Genomic DNA, 19675 nt, shown 5'->3' with positions numbered 1-19675 from the left:
TCCCACAGTAAGGGGGTTGCTTATAAAGGCACTGTTAATGGATCATTTGCCATCAGGGAGTTTGCTTGATTCCCTTTTAATAAAATATCTATGATTACCTGATTAGCTGATCATTGTGTGAAACATTTTGTTCTTAATACAGTCATACAGCCAAGGAGGAGAAGTTTTTTATCAGATAGGACGTGTTTATTTAAAACGTGTAATTGGCTGCTTTATTTTTTTCTTTTAATAAAGGAAACACGATTCAACAAGCTGCTGCCTCCAACGTAAGCTGCTTCTCCTCTCAGCAGCCTGATATGAGCCAACTTTCTGGCATGCACTTATCTTGGCAGCATTACCAAAATGATCTGAATAAAGGTAGGAACACGCTGATGGAGATGGGAAAGCAACCTTTAATGGTTACAACTGGTCGCAGCCCATTACAGTGTTCCGCTAGTCATATGCTAGAATCATGACAATGTATCAGCTGTGGTTCTGCCCCCACATGGTATTATTGGGGAAATAGATTGATAATATCTGATGCGGCCAGAATGTGATCCACACTTTTAGCTGCTTCTCACACAGCTAAGGGTGCTCCTCATACGGGAAAATAGCTCTTCCGAACAAAACTTTCCAGCAATGTGCTGGAAACACCATTAAACTTGGAAAATGGAAAGAACACATGAAAACTAGACACCTTGTGCATGTAATTGTATATTTATTTCTTTTTAAAGAACACTCCTTAAATGTAAGTCAATATACAAACTTGGTTTCACAGAATTATAATTCACTAAATAGCACAAAATATAGTCCAGATTGTTGGTTTCTTTTGTGTGTGTGTGTGAAAGTGTGTGTGAGTGAGTGTGCGCACAGGCACATGCTGCTGGTGGTAGTGGGAACCCACCACAAGCCCAGGCTCCTACTGACTTCCCTCTGGAACAAACCTCACCCAGATGGAGACCCTGCTCTGGAAGACTGTGACTTTCTTGCCCATTAATCTGCTTCTTGAAGATGCCAGTGCCCTCTGCCTAGCCGAAAGCGCCCACCTGCTCCTCCATCTGCGGGACGGGGAGACTCCCCTCACGGGGAATAACCAGCTGCTGGTGTTCAGGTGTGAGGAAATGTCTTCTGCTCCCCTCCGAGCTCACACGCCGGGGCACGTCTGCATGACCCCTAACCTCCACGCTCAGCTTGGGCAGAGGCACGGCAGGCCCTCACAACCCAGGGACTGCTGTGGCTCAGTATGGCCCAGCTCCCAGCCCAGACCAGTGCGGCCATAGGGACCTCACAACCCTGCTTCTGGGGAGGGAGCAGCAGGCCATGCCAGGTGTGACCACCCACCTATCTGGGAGCCAGCAGAGCCCCACCTGCGGGTAGGCTGTGCAGCCGGCACTGATGATGCACTTGTACGTATCTACATGGGGTGGAATGTTTTCCCATAGCTTTTCAAAGGAGCATCTAGATCAACATGTTCACATAAGACCAAATACTTTTAATATATTTATAACTGTTTTATAAAGCTTTGAAAAAACTCACAATAGCACATTGTTTTACTTTAATGCTTTACGGTACTATCAGTTTAAAATCACAATCAGCACTTAAGTTATAGTCAATCCAGCAAACAAGAGACAAAAAAAATTACAAGAGTTAAGAACTGACTGATACATCCTTTATCTTTTTTTTTTTAACTAATGCATAAGTGCAGAATAAGATAAGATACTCTAGTTTAAATATCTTGTTTTACAATATACATTTTGTTCTAATTACGCAACAGTAAATCCCATGCTTCACATAGAAAAGCAATCCACAACATTAAGAAAAAAATTTACAATTTATGAAACAAAGTAAATAAATATTAGTATTACAGAATCAGAGCTGTACATAAAAGCTGTTCAGTTTTAATCAATATAAAAATATGTTTTAGTGCAACCTCACATATATTGATGCTGTTTTGCTTTACATCATTTAGATCCAAGTGTCCAAAAAAGGAAAGAAATTACATTTATTACAAAGCAGATACACAAATTCTAAAATATGTACAAATTACTGCTAAAAAAATGCTTATAAGAATATAAGCAAAGTAAAGAAAAGGCACAAACATCTGTACAATTTAAAAGTACCAGACCCAATAAGAATTTCAAATTTAGTTTTGGTCAGGCTCATGATGACTTGTTATTTTATCTAATTCTTTTGATATAACAAAAGTATATATAATAGCAAACTACTGTAACTTAGAACAGGCATGCTGTAAAGTTGAATACTTCTTCTATCGCTAGAAAAAAAAGTGGGGTAAATGTATGGGTGAAAGTCTCCATGCATCTCAGATCAATGTGGCTTGCTCTTCTCAGACGACAGATCTTTTCTTTCCTGTGTGCTTGACGGGGGCTCGCTCCTGCTGTGAAAGCCCAGCTGTCGAATGTCCACAAAGCTCTTGTTGTAAAAGGTGGGATGGGCTAGCGCAGTCTGTGATGTACCAAAACTGTCCTGTTCACCACCGTGCAAGTCAGGATGGGTGGCTGAGGCACAGGCCTGGCCCGGCTCAGATCCACTAAAGTGTTTAATGCTAAAATGTGCACTTTCTGAGGGTTTCTGGTGAGGCTCAGAGGGCCTCTGCGGCTGCTCCGCGCCATGCAGAGCAGCTTCTTCTGTGGCGATTCGAAGGGAGGCTATGGCTTTCGTACAAGTCTGTATGTTCTCCTCCTGCTCCCTCTCCGTCGCTATTATACTGTCCTCGGAAGTGCTCTGTGTCAGCAACAGCAACGGGGAGGAGGATGTGCTGGGGGGAGCGGTGGGGTGCAAGCTGTGCGGAGAGGTGCGCTTCTCGTGGTGCTTGGAAACACCGCGTGACTCTTGAGTGAGGGTTTCTGTCGGTCCTCTTTGCTTCTCCTCAGAGCCCTCCCTCTGTAGGGCCAGAGTGGACGGAGGATGTAAACCTGAAAGGGCTGCAGGTACTGAGTGGACCATCTGGATGCCCCCGATTGGCATCATGGGGATGGGTGCTCGGATCTGCTGCTGGGAGTGTAGTGGAAGGTGGCTGAAGACATAATCACTCGGACCTTCAGGGATCAGGCTAGGCCCGTGGTGCTCCATAGCTCCTTTTTCTCCATACAAGCCGAAATAAGGCCCCTGAGACAACCCCTTCCTCTGTAACAAAGAAACAACAAAAGAAACATCAGCGCCACCACTAGCAAAATTCTTGTCAAGCTGCCAAACCACCTATCTGCTTTCCTCTGCAACGTGGCCTCCTGTTCATGCAGCAACTTTCATCCAGATGGATCCCGAAGCGTTTGGAGAACTCCACTAATTACTTATTCAAAAAACATAGGAGGTTTTGCTTAGCTCAGCCCTACAGGGCTCTTGCCTCTGAGGTGAAATGCAGCAGCTAGTTAAGTGTTCAGCAACACAATGCGGCAATTTAGGTCAGGAAGTGAAGAGTATTATATTCAACTGGAACTGCAGAGAGCACTTGGGGTAGATAGAATTTCATTCTCCTGGACACATTTGGCCAGGACATCCGTCTTACCCTCTGTTTTGGAAAATTGTGCAAATTGTACTGGTGTTGGCAGCCTGCACTGGGTACTGGGGCTTTGCTGCAGAGAAATGCACATTGGAATGCTCCCTGTCTGCCACCAGTATGGGAAAATCCTGACTGCATGTATAAGCATTCTGTCTGCTGAGCGATCCTGCTATGAAGCCCCAGAGAAGGCACTTCGTCCCCCTACTTCCCACCCACCTCACTGAGGATCCTAAAGAGGATGAGTATTTCCAGGGAAGTTCAAACACCTCTGTGCAAAGAAAACTCAAGTTCTTAGAGTCATTAACACAATGGAGCATCGCCTTGGCCTATCTGTAGTATAAACAATAAATAATAACAAAAGCACAGGCATTAACTGTGAGTGAAAGTGATGATTCTGTAGTGGGGACACTCACTCATTCTTCATGGGACTGAGAAGGAGGGATTTTGTAATGGGTAGTAAAAAACAATCACACTGTACTGAATTTTTCAGTGTCTTCCCATTAGTTTCTCTCTTGATAGAATGAATAGCCCCATTTTCACTCAGTATTAAGCACATCTTGGGCTTTTGGATTTCTTCTTTTTCATTCTTAACTTTTAAATTTTATTTTCTGCTTGATGATTAAGTAGCATTTATTGTCAAACAGCGAAACAACGATGACACAAGTGCAGGATGACATTTTCATAATTGTATGTGGGATGCGGCCACACAACCCAGGGACACCCATAGGAAATTAAATGAACAAAATTACCCATCTCCACTCCGCAAATTGATCAAACACCTACTGGTTGCCTCAGAGCTGTGCCACCACCCCCAGTCCCGGTGCAGCAGCTGGGGACTGTGCTGCTACATGCCAATGCACTGCAGTGGCAACAATTCACTGGTGGGAAATCCTAGTTTTCAAGGCATTAAGCAACCTCTTGATCCCATCCTGGGGAATAGGTTTAGGGGACAATTAATGATTCAGTTTCTGTGCTACCCAGCGGCTGAATCTGACTGTGCTCAGATGCTTTGTCCTGTTTAATATAAATCAACACTGAGACAGAAAGGGTGACCCATAATCATCAGACTCAAACTTAAATGGTGTTATTATTCTGAGAATAATCTAATTCTGGGAATTTTCCTATTCAGAAAGTGAGACACTCAAGTCTCATAAAAGAGAAACTGTCATAAGAAAGCACAGTGACAGAACGCTGTACTGCTGAATGGGGAAAAATTTACAGAATAAACGAGTTGCCAAGCCACAAGACATAGTCCACCTACTCTGTCAGTCCTTCCTATCACTAACATCACCACTGCACAGTTGCTTGTCCCCTTTCTTTCCCCATCTTTTCTCTGTCAGCCCATTTCTCAGTCATGCCATCCTCTTGGCTGTTTCCTAAACCATAACATTTATCATTAATGCATCTAATGTGAATCTGGGCCAAGGGAAATAGAGCAAAAGCAACCAAACAAAAAGGATTGAAACTCATAGAAGAACAAACCTAGCCACATTCAAATTTCTAATTGAGAAAGACACTGGCTTTGCATTGTACCTTGCCACGGTTTCAAAAGGAAGTAGGATGTCTGTCTGTCCTTGTCAGATAGAGGTGGCTAACATGATAGAAACTGCTACATGCCCCAACATCAGTGCTATCATCCAGTATATGTCTCTCATGCTTAATTTTTACATAGACAGTGACAGTGTGTGCATGTCCACTGGATGCCTTCCAAGCTTGGCTGAGCACACACAGGATTATCTTTCTCTAACTCTGGCAGATGAGTTTTGAAGTGGTTGTACCTTTCATCCTATTAATATATCCTTTACAGATATCTAGCATTTTCATACTTACACACATGCACATTCATGGGGAAGAGACTGAATATTAGAGGATTTCTCTCCTTTTAGCAAATATCCTGAAAACCCAAAGACTTTATTCTGTTTACAATATTAGATTCCAACACTGACTGCAGTGCAGAAAGTCACTGTTTTTTTGCTTTATACTCAAAATGGATTCCTATAATTTCAGTTAGATGACTTCTTCTCTTTGTCAGGCATAGGGGACCCATTTCATTTTCTAATAGTTCTCATTTGTAGCAGTTAAGCATATTTCCCTCCAACTCCAGGTGATACATAATTTTCCAAACAGTTTTAGGAGCTTTTCACTAAATTTTCTAGCCTGGTCATAAAGCTAGACTTCCACAACACACCCCTGTGCAAAGTCATAGCCAACTTCACACATATCCCAGAATACCCTAATGGACAAGCCAGGGTTTACCCTGTATCTGGTACATTATCCAAAACAGGCTATAGGGAATTAAGAGGAAGATCACATTTCAAAGCCTGGCAGCCCCAGATCCCCTCAGACCACAGCTTGCAAAAAGATGGCGGGTGAAAAAAAATCATTGTGATTACCATATCTTAAAGTACTCGTGACTTTCTAAAGTTAAAAAACAGAAAATAATGAACTCAAGGGGGAAATTCAAATACAGAGAACATAATTTCCATGTACCTTCTAAAAGACAGATACTTAATACAGTGACTATAAATCTATGTGGACTTCAGTTTCAGGACCAAGTCAATTTGCAGTCCTACTGAGAAGGCACTATTGCAGACAACATGCACATACGTGGACCTATTTACAGTTCACCTTTAGGATTTTTATGCTAGCTTTCTGTACAGGAAAGTATTTCACTCAAGATGATAAAGTATTCAGAGTTCAGGAAGGGATTTAATATCCATATGTCTGGGATGATCAAAGGATCTTAGGTCCTAATGATTTTCAAGTGGTGATGCCTAATCCCCTTCAGCCCTTCTGAATATATCAAGACAGGCTTCAGACATCAAAACGAAGGAAAGAAAAGAGCAACTTAAGCAGGTAAACTTATATCAACAAAGCACACTACAGTAACTTCTTATTTTCAGAAACTGCTTGTGAAAACTGGCGAGCGGGAAAAATGCACTAATTTCTAGAACCTAAAATAGTTGACAGGTATGTTCTACTAACAAGGTAAATTGAGCTTCATGACTTAAAGAAGAGGCAAAAGTTCTGGTCTTTATGAGGAAGTAATGGGGTATACTAGAAGTGAGGAAAAGCAGGAGCAGAATGCAACCATTGATGATGAACCTGATGTTCACACTGTATGAATTGTCAGGCTGGAGGGCACGGTTACTCTGGACTAATCCTGCAGTCTCTTATTCATTTGAATGCCCACTCACAGTTTAAGTACACCTGATGGACTCCTTGAGCATATTCTCCAGTTTAATGTCATCTGAAAATAATCCAGCTCACTTATTCCAAGAATGCTCTGAAATGTGAGTCAAAGCACAATAAGTATGACAATAGAGACATTCACCTCCAAAGCACACTCCTGATCCAAACTAAAAAGGGTAACAGAGATGCACTTGAACTGAACAGAAACAACCATCCCATCTTTCCTCCTTTTCCCAGGTCTAGGATAAAATAACTAGAGAGAAGAATCAGAGCCTTTTTGATAAAAGTGCCAGACTACTCAGAAGAAAAAAAAAACCTCTGGCATTAACAGAAGAGAAGATCCTGAGAGAGATCCTTAGAGAGTAATGCTGATTTGCCTTTCAATCTACAGACAACAATTTAACTTGCCAAAGCCAAAGGTGCACTAGCTTTAGTCTACTTTGGACAGAGTATCTTATTGCAAGACAGCATCTTGTTATTAACTGCTAGAGGAAAAAAATAAAAAAATCTGTATTATTATTTATTTTCCCATGCTTTTTTCCATTTCCTAAAGAAATAATTTCAACTGCTTTCTACATGGTACTTCCAATACTAGAGCACTTCACTAGCTCTTTGCACAGGACCACCAAAGAGTATAAACATTCAAAGGGAAGAAACATGAAGGGGAACCAGATCATCACTGGCCAAAGAATCTAGAGCAAATAGTAAATTAATTGCAGTGGAGAAAAAATAAAACTGGTTGTTGGTTTTTTGTTTGGTTTTTTTTCCTGGTAACTTCAGGCACCAAAAGTACAAAAATACTCTAATTTCTTCAAGGATTGGGAATCCAATGCAGCCCTGAAACAGGAAGCAGCACTGTAAGTTGGCATCTGCATCAGTGATGCAGTTGCAAATTATGTCCTTATTTTCTTTCAATTCTCTGAAAGCAAAAAAAAAGTCTTTATTCCTTTTTCTTTTCTAACAGTTTTCAGACTCAGGTGTTATCTGTCTTCCCACACACTGAGTGCATTAACACGCATTTCACTTCAACTCAACTTCTGTTTGGCTAAAGTATATCTCCCAGAAAGACATACAGAGATGAAGAATCCATCTTTCCTTCCTCACAGTGTTTGTGAGATGGATGATCATCCTCATCCCTAATTTCCTCATTTAAATTTGACCAGGCTCTGCTTCCATGACACATATGTTCAGAGTCCAGTGACTATACTGAGCTTTGGGTTTCTCTCTAAATATCAACATGCCATTGATTTACAACTGCTTTCTTGTAGGACAAATGTCTGATCCTACCTCAAAAATAAGGCAAGTGTAAAGAGGCCATCTGGTATGGTGAAGAGCAATTTCCAAACGAAGGAGCTAAGGGTGCTAAAAGAGTCCTTACAATGTGCTAAACGCCTTGCTGGAAGGTGTGTATAACACACAAGGCAAATATTACAGCAAGAACTGTCACACTGCCAAAGAATGACTGTTCCATACCCTTTTGCCAGCATCCCCACACATCCAAGATCTCTACTACAGGATGCCAGTGGAAATGTCTTATGGAGGACATTAGAACTTGGACTCTTTGTACAATGTCAGCTGTAGTGTCCCACATAATTCCTTGAATTTGATACCATGTCATTATACCTCTTAAACTGACGGTAATTTATCTTTTCTTGTGTGCTTCCTTGCTTTGCTGCTGAGGCTGGTGGCTGGCTTTGCTTTGTCTCTCATCTCTGTATGGACTGTGTCTGTGAAACTGCAGCAGGGTTTCAACATACCCTTCCCCTCCCTAAGGACAGCTTAGGAAGTCCTCCCCCTCTGCTGCTTTCCCCAGCAACATTGCAAACCATGGGATCACATCTAAGATGAGGGAGTGAGAACAGGTGAGAGGTCAGGAAGATGTGGCTGGGGGAAGCAGTTGGTGACAGGGAGATGGAGCAGGCTCTGGCCAAGGGCAGGAGAGGCTCTATAATAGGCTGCTTGGACTTGTGTTACTTTCACTTATGTGCAGATTCATTTAATACTGCAACTTTCCCTAAGCCAGGAAGACTTTTGGATCTGTCTGGCTAGTGCTTCTCAGCACTGTTTGTGTCTCCAGCCACCTCTGCTGAGCTGCAGTAATAAAACCACCCAAGCCCACCCTCCTCTTTGCTTGGCTCAGCAAAGATCTGCACTAGAGCCCTGGAGATACTAATTTCATAAGCTCAGGGTTCAGTTTTCTTCCTTACAGAGAAGAACAGAGACTACACAAACAGCAAAGAAGATTGGTGATGGAGAGGAGGGCAGGAGAGTCTAGTCTGACTTGGAGGCAGCCTGTCACAGCTCACTCAAGATGGATCTATGCACTGCCCAGAAAGGCACACAGAGAGAGGGTAGCAGCAGCAGCAAACATGATGAAGGAAGCGTATGACATAAATAAAAAAAAGCACACAGTAAGGCCATTCCCTAACTCTAAAAAACAAATTTATTTGTGGAGGGAGCTTTGTGAATGCTAGGGCCTGTCAAAAGCACCAAGTCAGCAGTTTCTGAGAGCTTATTTACTGAAACAGAACAGCACAAACAGCAGCTGTGCAACTTTTGTATATTTTCTTTTCCACCTAGACAGTGGTGTCCCTGCCAAAAGAGGCAGTTATGATGGTGCTTTCTGCTGGGTATACAATTGTCTGCTCCTGTCACACAATAATATTATTTACACTCCAGCCACAGATCCTGTTTTAGATGGGCACCCTGCTTTTCCAAGGATTTCCATTTACTTTAGTGTTTTTATTGCATTAAGCAATACATCAGGGATGGGCAACATACTGAAGTATCAAGGTCTTGAGGCCTGATCTGGGCTTGATTCCATCTGACAGTCTGGGAGGTAAAAGGTTTTACAGTGCAGTAACAAGCCACACACACCATGTAAGCTTCCTGGGCCATTTAAAGATAAAGACGGGGCAGTTAATGTAAGCCAGCCTAATTTCATTGAAGTTAATGGAGCTACTCTGATGTGTACCAAGTGAAGGTTTGACCCTTTGGCTGACAATACTGTGTCTAACTGAATCAGCATCCTGACTCAGTCCCTGTTTATTGCAAAAGTCTTGCATTCACTCCAGGACTTCCCACTCAATTTCAAAGCTTTGTTTTTCTACAAAACGGCAAAGTTCTTCAAAATAGTATGCGCAAATTAAGCAGGAACACCATTTCTGACAAGAGGAATAAATATTCTTTCATACTTACTGAATGACCCACTGGAATAGATTCAGACTGCAAATATTGACCCATAGACAACGCTGGATTATGGTATAAGCCCCTCCTGGGAGATGTTGCTCTAACCGAGGCCATGTATCTCCTTTCTCGCCTAGGAGACAAATCTCTTCTAACAGACGCATCTTTCCCTGGTGACATTGGTCTCCTTGGTGATAGGTGACGTCTTGGTGAAATGTCCCGTCTTGGTGATAACTCTCTCCTCAGCACAGCCTCCTTCCGTGGAGAAAGGTGCCTCATGGGTGAAATATCTCTCCGGGGTGACAAATGCCTTCTGGGTGACAAATCTCCTTTAGGCATTAAATACCTCTTTGGTGAGTTATCTCTATATGGTGAAGAATCATAGCCAGGGGACGACTGCTGACTGGAAGGTGAGAGGTCCCTTGGAGACGAATTGGGGTCTAAGGAAAGCATGCAGTCCTCATCCATGCAGCTAGGTATGTCTAACCTGTCTTTGTCGGGCTCTGAATCGGTGCTCTTACTCTGGAAAAACCTCTGATATTCTGTCATCTGTGAGTCTTCACAGGAGTCGCTTGATGTTACAAGCTGAGTAACCTGAATGCTAGGTAAAGTGACCAAATAACTGATGAGGGAGGAGTGTCCCACAGAAAGGGAGCCCTCGGGGGAAGCCCCCTGCAATGCTCCAGCTGAGTTCACTGACAGGGAGGAGAACTGAGGGGGCTGAGGGCTAGTGCTTCTTGATCTAGTTTTTGGTGTTGAGTCTCCCTGAGTATCATCAAAGTCATCCTCATCTTCATCATCTTCATCATTGTCATCACCATCCTCACCATCTGACTCCTCTGCATCAGAAAACTGATGCTCTGCTGACAGGCCTGCCAGGCTGCTACTCTTCTCTGCCTCCTGCTGCATGTCTTCCATGTTTTCTGAAAAAGCCATAGCAAAGCAAAATGGTGAGCACATGCCACACTTCTGTCACATTCAACCCCACCTAGAACACCTAGTGCCATCGCTGGATGATTTTCATCTGTGATGGCTAAATAAAGCCATTCTCAACAGTCTCAAAATGTATTTTTTCATATTTATGAACCTTAAAACTCTATATCCAAATTCTGTCCTGTGAAAATGAAAGTATACAAAGAAAATTCCCTACCCCCCCCTTGTAACTTCATTGAATGTTACCATCTCTCATAAATAAATTGAAAATATTTGGTACTTTGTATGAGACAGATGACACATTTCTATTTTGAGCTCCTCCTGATGCATCATAAAAAACATATCTTAGACAAACAGATCAGATTTATTTTTTATACTTCCTGTTTGCTAGATGCTTCTTAATTAAAAAATGCCCAAAATACTCTTAATACATTTTCCCATGCCAGGCACTGTGCGAAAGTGCAATGAGTCATTTGCATACTCCAGAGGCCATTCCAACTAAATTAAATCATTCTGACATACCTGCTTCTTCAGTTTCAGCATCGTCTACAGATGTCATTGATACCCCAAGCTCCAGGCATTTTTTCATGTGTGCTTTAGACTTCATATGTTTCGTCAGATTTCCTATGGATCAGAGATGAATCTAATTAACTGACAGCAGCAAAGATCACTTTCAAAGTGAAGTTTTGGTGTATAACTCAGTTATCCTGCGGATATCCTGTTTTCAGTTTAAAAACAAACAACAACAGTGAAACAGACGAGGCTGAACTCATCTGGCCCATTGCCCAGATCCTGTTTTAATGAGAATGGGCTTTTATATCAAGAAAGGAAAAGAAAAGAAAAGAAAAGAAAAGAAAAGAAAAGAAAAGAAAAGAAAAAGAAAAGAAAAGAAAAAGAAAAAGAAAAGAAAAGAAAAAGAAAAGAAAAGAAAAGAAAAGAAGAGAAAAGAAAAGAAAAGAAAAGAAAAAGAAAAGAAAAGAAAAGAAAAGAAAAGAAAAGAAAAGAAAAAAAAAAAGGAAACAAACTCAGGCCTGAGAGGTATATAGGCACCTCTCCACTCTTCCATATGACATTTAGGTGTGTCAGCAAGCTCAAAAACTCACTTTTAGCAGTTATTTATCCCGGGGCTTAGTGTCTGTGATAACTATACATTGCCTGGACATTGACAGAACACCAATGCACTGTTGTTCAGGGTTCAGTCAGAGTTTCACAGTGGCACTCACAAGCTAAGCACTCTCCCACTTACTTCATATGTGAGCTCCAAACATGAAGTGCCCTGAAGGCATTTGCTGAACCAGCAGTATCCCTCGATAAGACACTTATGCCTGATTTCTCAGTGCAAGTTTACTGGCTGCAATCTCTGACCAGAGAGGAGCTGTACTGAAAGCACTCACCTGGGACGCGGTAAATCCAAGTTCAGCTCCCTGCTTTGGAGTATGGATCTGAACCAGACACAGCAGGGATTTGAAATCAGATCTCCCACTCCCATGAGGGAGCAATCTAACACTAGACTATTGACTTTCTGGAGTGTCTGTCTTCCTCTGTTTTTTTCACAGATAAGACAACTGGGTTGAGACTGGCCCCAGGAGACATTCCATAGCAAAGAATCCTGGGCACAAAAAGCACAAGCCAGAGAAATGAGAATATCAGTCTAATCCATTAGCCACTTTAGTCACATCTGCAACAGACAACTGGGAAAGTGCCAACCCAGACACGGCACTTCTTAGTTCAAAGAAAAGCACTCTGTGAATGTACGTCTGCTGCTTTTGGGACTCTGACTGGTGTCTCCAGATGGCACGAGCAGTGCATCACTCTCTCAGATAGCAGAGGTGTGCTTAGAAGCTCACAAGTTCCTTTTCTCTGATTTTCAGTCCTAGGCAGTTCATGTAACTCCCTTCTCAGTAAGTTTCTTACAGTGTCTGTGTACTGCATGAAAAATCTAACTCAGCCTTTGATGCTTCTATGTGGCTAAATGCTTTGAAGGTCTGTCCCCAACTGTCTTCAGCAAAATAGCAACAATACTTATGAGGCTGACAACTGTCCATGAGCAGCAACACACCAGTTAAACACTTCTTGCACTTTGAAGGCTTAGTTTCTTCCTACTCATCCCCCTCTTGTGCAACAGCACACCACCTCCTCCCTGTTTCTTCTTCTCTGCCAGAAATGCCAGCCTCAGCAAGCAATTTCACATTTATTTCCATGCCATCTCTTCCGCCTGGAATGTTCTCTCTGAACAGAGCTGCAAAACCACAATCCTCCCTTTAAGTCTCTCCTAAAGAGCCATTTCTCCTGCAATGTCAAATGTAAATAGTGATCTGAGAACAGCTCCCCAGATAGACCACAGGGACTACCACAAGCAGCTCCTTCTCTTTGTCTCTACACCCCCATCAAAGTTCTAATCTTAAACTAGATTGATGGGTCTACTGCCATCTATTAGCTGTGCCCATCTTTGGTAGAGGAAGAAGTGTTGGAGTCACGGAAACTATTATAATCCTCATTCCTCAACACAGCCATGAAGTTGCACTGGGATCTCAGGAGAAATTTATTTCAGCTTCTTCTCTTCTCCTTCAAGTAAATACAGTACAATAGGATCAGAACCAATTTCCCTTCATGGTCAGAGCAAACCAAAAAACTGAGAATGTAAGGCTCGTTTGGACTGTGCTACAAAGAAATGCTACCACAGAACAGAGTTTTTCCTCTTTTATGGAGACAGTTGCATGGTAAATCCGAATTCCAAAGAATATCATTATCCATGGCCATCGGGTGACAAATGAAAGCTTTTTTCTGTGCTGGTAAATATATGTGAACACAGGATATCAGATCTCTATCAATAATTAATGCTGCAGTGGATGGAGTGGCCCACCTGGGAGACATACATTAATTATAAACTTGAAACCGACCTCCTGCAAAGCATGTGAAGGCATGTTTTCCTCACTAGCTGATGCTCTGCCTCTACACTGTGTCATAGTAAGTGTACTCATCTAGTAGCATTTGAGCACTGTTGCAGTTAAAATTTGTACCACGTAACAACTTTGGCAAAAAGTATTGTTTGTGAGGGCAGTTCTTAGCGACTATACTTTATCTCCAGAAAACTGGACCGATCAAAGCCCACAGCTCTTAATGAAGCTATCCAAGGAGTCTCTAAGTCTCTAAGTCTCACAATATCCCTGGATAAATTCAAGAGAAAGGAACAATCTCTGTCACAGAGTTCTGTATCCATAAACATAGTCATTTTGTTTCAAAGAAAATTCTTTTCTTGACTGCAGAGGATGCTTGGTTCCCAGGTGGCAAAATATCTCAAGATTTGTTTGTGAAGTGGCAGAAGTTCAGAAAAAAGGGTCAACTACCTTTAGTTTTGAAGGCAAAATTGCACAACTTGCATACATAAGGCCGGACGTCAGTATGAGTGCGGATATGCTTTTTGAGCATGCTTGGCTTTTTGCAGCGAATTCCACATTCTTCACAAATATACTTTCCTCGGCCACGTCCTCTGACATAGACATAATCCTCATTTGATTTATACCTGTTGAAAGAGAGTGAGCATTTAAATCATATAGACTGTAGATCACATGCAGGCACAAACATTACCTCTATGCACCCAATCCTGATTTTATATCTCACTACAAAACTGACACTGAAGTTCATACGAACTGCTGAATTTTCAAGCTGAAACTCACAAAGTATTTCTCTTTCATAGGGAAGGCACTAGTCTCATTGTGTTTGTGTATCTTAGCTATTTTTTTAACAATGTGAGAATGAAGAGCTGTGGTATGGGTATACTACAAACAACTTGTTAGGAAACAGATTAGCCACCGTTTCTGTAGATAAAGTGCAGTCTCTTATATGAATCTGCAGATTGGGTTCATTTCATCTATCTGTAGTCTTGAACCATCTACCACCACTGACAACAGAGCTGTTTCGTGGTATAATTAATTTGACTCATTTACATGTATTTATCTGATTTATCCCTTGGGATCAGTAAATCACATCCTGCAAATGCCCATTTTCCCCTATTAAGCATAAAGGGAATGCAGATGGCAAGCCAAGAATGTATGTATTTACACTACTCATATCTGAAGTTCCCAAAGATGGATCTCTCTCTAAGGAACACTGTGTTGAGCTCATGCAGGTACATGCTGCTCTAGAAACAAAATGTGAAACTTTCAACCTGCTTACTTAGCAGAACACTGTAAAAGGAATTTTTCTTAGCACAGGCATAAGCATTCAGAGCTATTTTTGTTGATTACATTATCTGTTAGATAAGAATTAAGATATGCAAATCGAAGCAAAGCTGCAAATTTCATTTACTATTATGATAAACTCATAATACTGAAATCTAAAAGAGTTGAAGGGATCTGCCCCAGCTGTTTTGAGGCTTGAAGTTAGTGGGCATTCCCTAGAGGGAGAACTTCATCCTCAGTATCCTGAAGTAAAACTCAGAGATTGCAAGAACTGAGAAATAATAACTTTCTATTCCTTTTTCCTCCACTGTCCTCTCCTAAGAAGCACAAAGTACTTTCAGGCACATTGTGGATGCAAAACCCACAAACCATCACTGGTACTGACAGTCAGCACTTTAGATAAATAAAGGATTGTGTGAAAGTTCTGCTAATGTGATGACAACTCTATAAGAAGCAAGTGGCAATTTGGAGGGTTACACTGAAACATTTTTCAAGTCTGCTTTTGTTAGGTGAACACTTCTGTGTGTTCAACATTATTACTTGCAATATAAATACTGAAGCTATCTTAAAAATGCATAAAACACTGTCTTGTTCTCATGTCCATTGTACCATCTACTGAAAACATCAACTCCTCTTTCAAATATGGATGCTTAAATTAATTTTTTTCATCTCCTTTCTAATGAAGTTGGCTCTCTCCCTTTTCCACCATTGTCCATAGTGCCACCTGCAAAATTTGCATTGTTTAATGATCTTTCCAGCAGTTTTGGATGTACAGCATTTCTGAGATTCTTCTTTTCTGTCCACCTCAATTCCCAGGCTCTCCTTTGTTTCCACATGCTAACAACTCCTAGCCATCTCTCTATCCATTACTTCATCAGCCACCTTCAGGCCTTCTCCCAGACAGAACAAATGTCCAATATTGTTTGAAAGACTGCCATCTTATCTGCTTTTCATCATTCCTTGCAGTCTAATTTTGCCAGGATGGAGTCTACTAAATCATCCCTGATTGATAATGCTAAGAAAAAATGCCATGTTACATATGCTTTTCTGTTGCTCCATCTCTGCTGCTCTTCTGCCTGACCTCACTCCACCAGCTTCTGTCACCTCTCAGATCCCACTGGGCACAAAGTCAATTAGATAACAGCCATTTCTTTGTTATTCATATGCACAGCTCTTGAGCACAATTGATCTTGACTCTCTAAGTATGTCCCACCAAAACAAAACTGTGGCCTGGTCTAAATGCTGAATCACAATGAGTGAATTTACGGTAAATACCTTTCCTAGCACTCAGAAATATTAGATCTTACTATTAACTTGTGCTTTTCTCAAATCTTTCAGCAATTTCCCCTTTCCCACTACATAGCTTTCATGTGACTATGATCATTGGTGCTCTGAGTTTGATTTTAATGAGGTGCTAGAGTTAAAAGTATTCATAAGCCTTGGAGGCCTAAAACGTCTAACCGAAATGCTATTTTATTGGGGATTTTCAATGATCAATGTCTATTACTGATAGATATAAAAGAGCAAACACAAGCAAAGTGTGCACTACTGCTGTAAACTGATAATGTAATAAAGCAAGATGTCAGATGATTGGGAACATTTGCTTTATCTCTCCTTTCTTTCAGCTTCATACCATACGTAACTAACAGTACTGTAGCAAGCACTGAAAACTTAAAATTGCTGACTTTCTTTCATATCCCACCGGAGTTCTGCAGTCATAGTTGATGTAAAGCAGATTTTGTGAATCAAATCATTTCATTTCATTTGAATCAAGCCACCTGCCAGAGGTGATAATACTGTTGGTAGTTTCCTACTTCAAAACCCCTTCTGCTGCACTGCTTACAAACAGCTCTTGACTGGCTTCAATGTGCTAAGTGATGTTCTGTGACATCTGCCTTTCTGCTGAACTCCATTCATTCTGTTGCTTCAGCTTCTCAGTGATTGCCAGCCCTACCTAACTCACTTTTAGTCTACTAGCTATACAAGCACTTTGCTGCCCTGGCACAGAGCAGCTGCATGACCACACCTTCCTGTATAGCAGACAGACTTCCCAGAAACTGAAAACTGTGATGACTGCAAATCTTCCTCAGCTGTGAATTCTGAATTGCTTTCTCTGCATTTACAGTACAAAAATAATCAAGAACCCTAAGCAAATCCACTCCTCAGGACAAATGAAAAATGAATGAAAACACCCTGCTGAAACAAGATATTGCCACTCGTGCTTATCTGTCCAGGGGAGAGAAGATGAAACAAACACAAGAGACATCTTATGCATAGTTCAGTGCACTGCTTGTGTGCTCAGGTGATGCAAATATGAGCTTGATGAAAGAAGAAGAGAACAAAGTAGAAGAGAACACCTCTACAGACAGCCAAGAGCAAGCAAGCAAAAAAACCCACTCATCTTAAAAATCTAACTTTCAGAGGTCATAAACTAAAACCTGAAGAAGAGGACAAACTGATTAGTCAGGACAGAAAGTAATAAAAGTCAGGGTTACTACATGTAAAGAATATTAGATCAATTTAAAAGAACAAATTAACAAAAACAAAATAATGAGAAGAATAAATCCCCTTCCACAAACAATTCCAGTAAAATGAACACTAAAATGTTCATCTATAAGGAAAGCGTGGACTGATTAACACTATATCACCTCATTCACTATAGAAAGCTACATATGAAGGCCATATGCTCCTATTAGAGAAGCATACTGCACCAATTATTTGTCCCCTCCCAATGCTAGAAATTAATGTGCACATCAAGGTTTCTTTCTTTTTGTTCTATTTCAAGAAAGAGAGTAAACATAGCCAAGTATTACTAGGAGATATACCTAACTGACATGTAAAATATATGCTTTTACACAAATAGTTTCATAGACCTTATTGGTGTACAGGGAAACTTAAGATGGTGTGAATAACACACTAAGTTTTCATAAAGGTGTTAGACTATAGAGGAGTTTTACAGAGTGATCTGTTGCAGCTCACACTGATCTGAATCCCCTACAAGTTGCTTTTCTTAACACACTTTAATCCTTCCGACCTCTCATCATTTAGCTTACATCAGTGCAAACTATCTTCAGCTGAGTGATCCAAATTCAGAAATGATACACAGTGGGAAGCAGGCAAATTTTATACTTCAAAGTGGGCATGAAGTCAAGTAATAGCCTTTTAAATTTCTTAAAAACTTAGGGTCATCCCTGAACTTGGATCGCTCTGATGTAGCCAATATACTGACTTGGGTGCTAGAAAAATGTACAGCCACAGAAAACATCCAGGCTCTGCGTCTGGGCCAGCATACCAACTATAATGTTCAAAATAACATTTTCAGTCTTTCAAGTAAGATGTAGGCTACACCCTTTCATTGTTGCAGACCAGAAAGAAATGTCAATGTTCATTTCATGGACATTGTCCAAGGGGAATCAAGCTACATGATGGTAATGAAGGACAACTTTTAGAGCACAAAAATATGAGAGAAGGAATAGCATGTGCAAATTTATCGTATCTCCATCACTACCTACTTAGTTATCCAAATAACACATTGCTATGAGACTATTTGGGTTTGGTAAGACTAAAAAATAACTACTTTGTGAAGCCATTTGACTACTTACTACTAACCTTCAGCAAATAATTGCACTATGTCAGAATTTTTAAAAGAAATAAAACAGTATCTTACATTTTAGAGTATACTCTTAGAGAGAGATAAACAACTGTTCATTTCTTTTTTTTTTTTAAACAGGCTTCATAAGCCTCAAAATATTGCTAATGATCTTTCAGTTCTCCTTTTTCCCTCTCTCTATTAGTTGTTCCTATTATCAAAGGAGCAATAGATAGCCATAGTAAAATTAATCATTTTATCAACCTTAGATGATAGATCTATGGATTAGGCTTAGAAAACAGATTTCACTGCTATCTCACATTTTATCATCAAATCCAACTTCAGTAAATAAATGTAATATTACAAGAAGAGGAGTAAACTTTTTAAGCTAGCCTATTCACATAAGCAGAGGCTCACAAAGTCAAAAAATGGAAAGATGTCCTTATGGAAGCTATTAAATAATTGCATAGAAAATAACAAAATCTTAAATGTGTATTTCTTTAATTATGATTGAAAGAACAAAGATGACAATACAAAGTGAGCATTCTCAAAAGGATGTAAAAACTATAACTGTCCTATAGCATAGTAGAACTAAGAGTAACTACACAGATATCCTGTAATTTAACACTGACAAATACATAAAACAAGAAGAAGCTTGGGTGCTACAACACACGGCTGAAATACAGGAGACTGTTTACATCCCAGTTCATCCACATTCATTTTCAAATCTATTCAAAACAACAGGCTGAGCTTTGAAATTTCCAGTTGCATTTTCTTACCCTCCTTCAAAGATTTTAATTCGTATCGGCTCAGTTTGTTTGGATGTAATGTCTTTATCTCCATGAATGTCTCCTTTTACTCTTTCTTTTATAATATTCCCCACTACTTTCTTTTCAAGCTTGCTGCCAAACAAGAAGAATGGCTCGTGTTTCATCTGTAGAACAAAGTCAAGGAATGGTGTTACTGCTGGAACACACAATAAATGCACACTTTATTTCAAATACTTTTAACATTCCAGGTCAAAGCCAAACTTTCATTGGTGCAAATCTAGACAATGAATTAATTTGTCCTATTCAACTTGGTGGAGAATAAGAGAGG

General features: G+C 40.6%; 1 protein-coding gene across 6 annotated transcripts in view; it reads right to left on the bottom strand.

Moving 5' to 3' along the window:
• Nucleotides 1-677: 677 nt before the first annotated feature.
• Nucleotides 678-19675, bottom strand: part of HIVEP2 (HIVEP zinc finger 2) — a 125807-nt gene continuing 106809 nt past the window's right edge. For all 6 annotated transcript variants that reach the window (XM_085217153.1, XM_085217155.1, XM_085217156.1 and 3 more), the window contains 5 exons: nucleotides 19357-19511; nucleotides 14155-14330; nucleotides 11330-11431; nucleotides 9887-10797; nucleotides 678-3123 (listed from right to left, as the gene is read on the bottom strand). In XM_085217153.1, coding sequence (XP_085073279.1) covers nucleotides 2305-3123; nucleotides 9887-10797; nucleotides 11330-11431; nucleotides 14155-14330; nucleotides 19357-19511 — 2163 coding nt within the window. In that variant the 3' untranslated portion in view covers nucleotides 678-2304. The remainder of the gene's footprint in view (nucleotides 3124-9886; nucleotides 10798-11329; nucleotides 11432-14154; nucleotides 14331-19356; nucleotides 19512-19675) is intronic.

Source organism: Meleagris gallopavo, chromosome 2, assembly GCF_905368555.1.
Source record: "Meleagris gallopavo chromosome 2, MGAL_WU_HG_1.1, whole genome shotgun sequence".
Classification (NCBI taxonomy): domain Eukaryota; kingdom Metazoa; phylum Chordata; class Aves; order Galliformes; family Phasianidae; genus Meleagris; species Meleagris gallopavo.
Note: the sequence above shows the minus strand (reverse complement) of the source record. Positions and strands in the feature narration are given on the sequence as shown.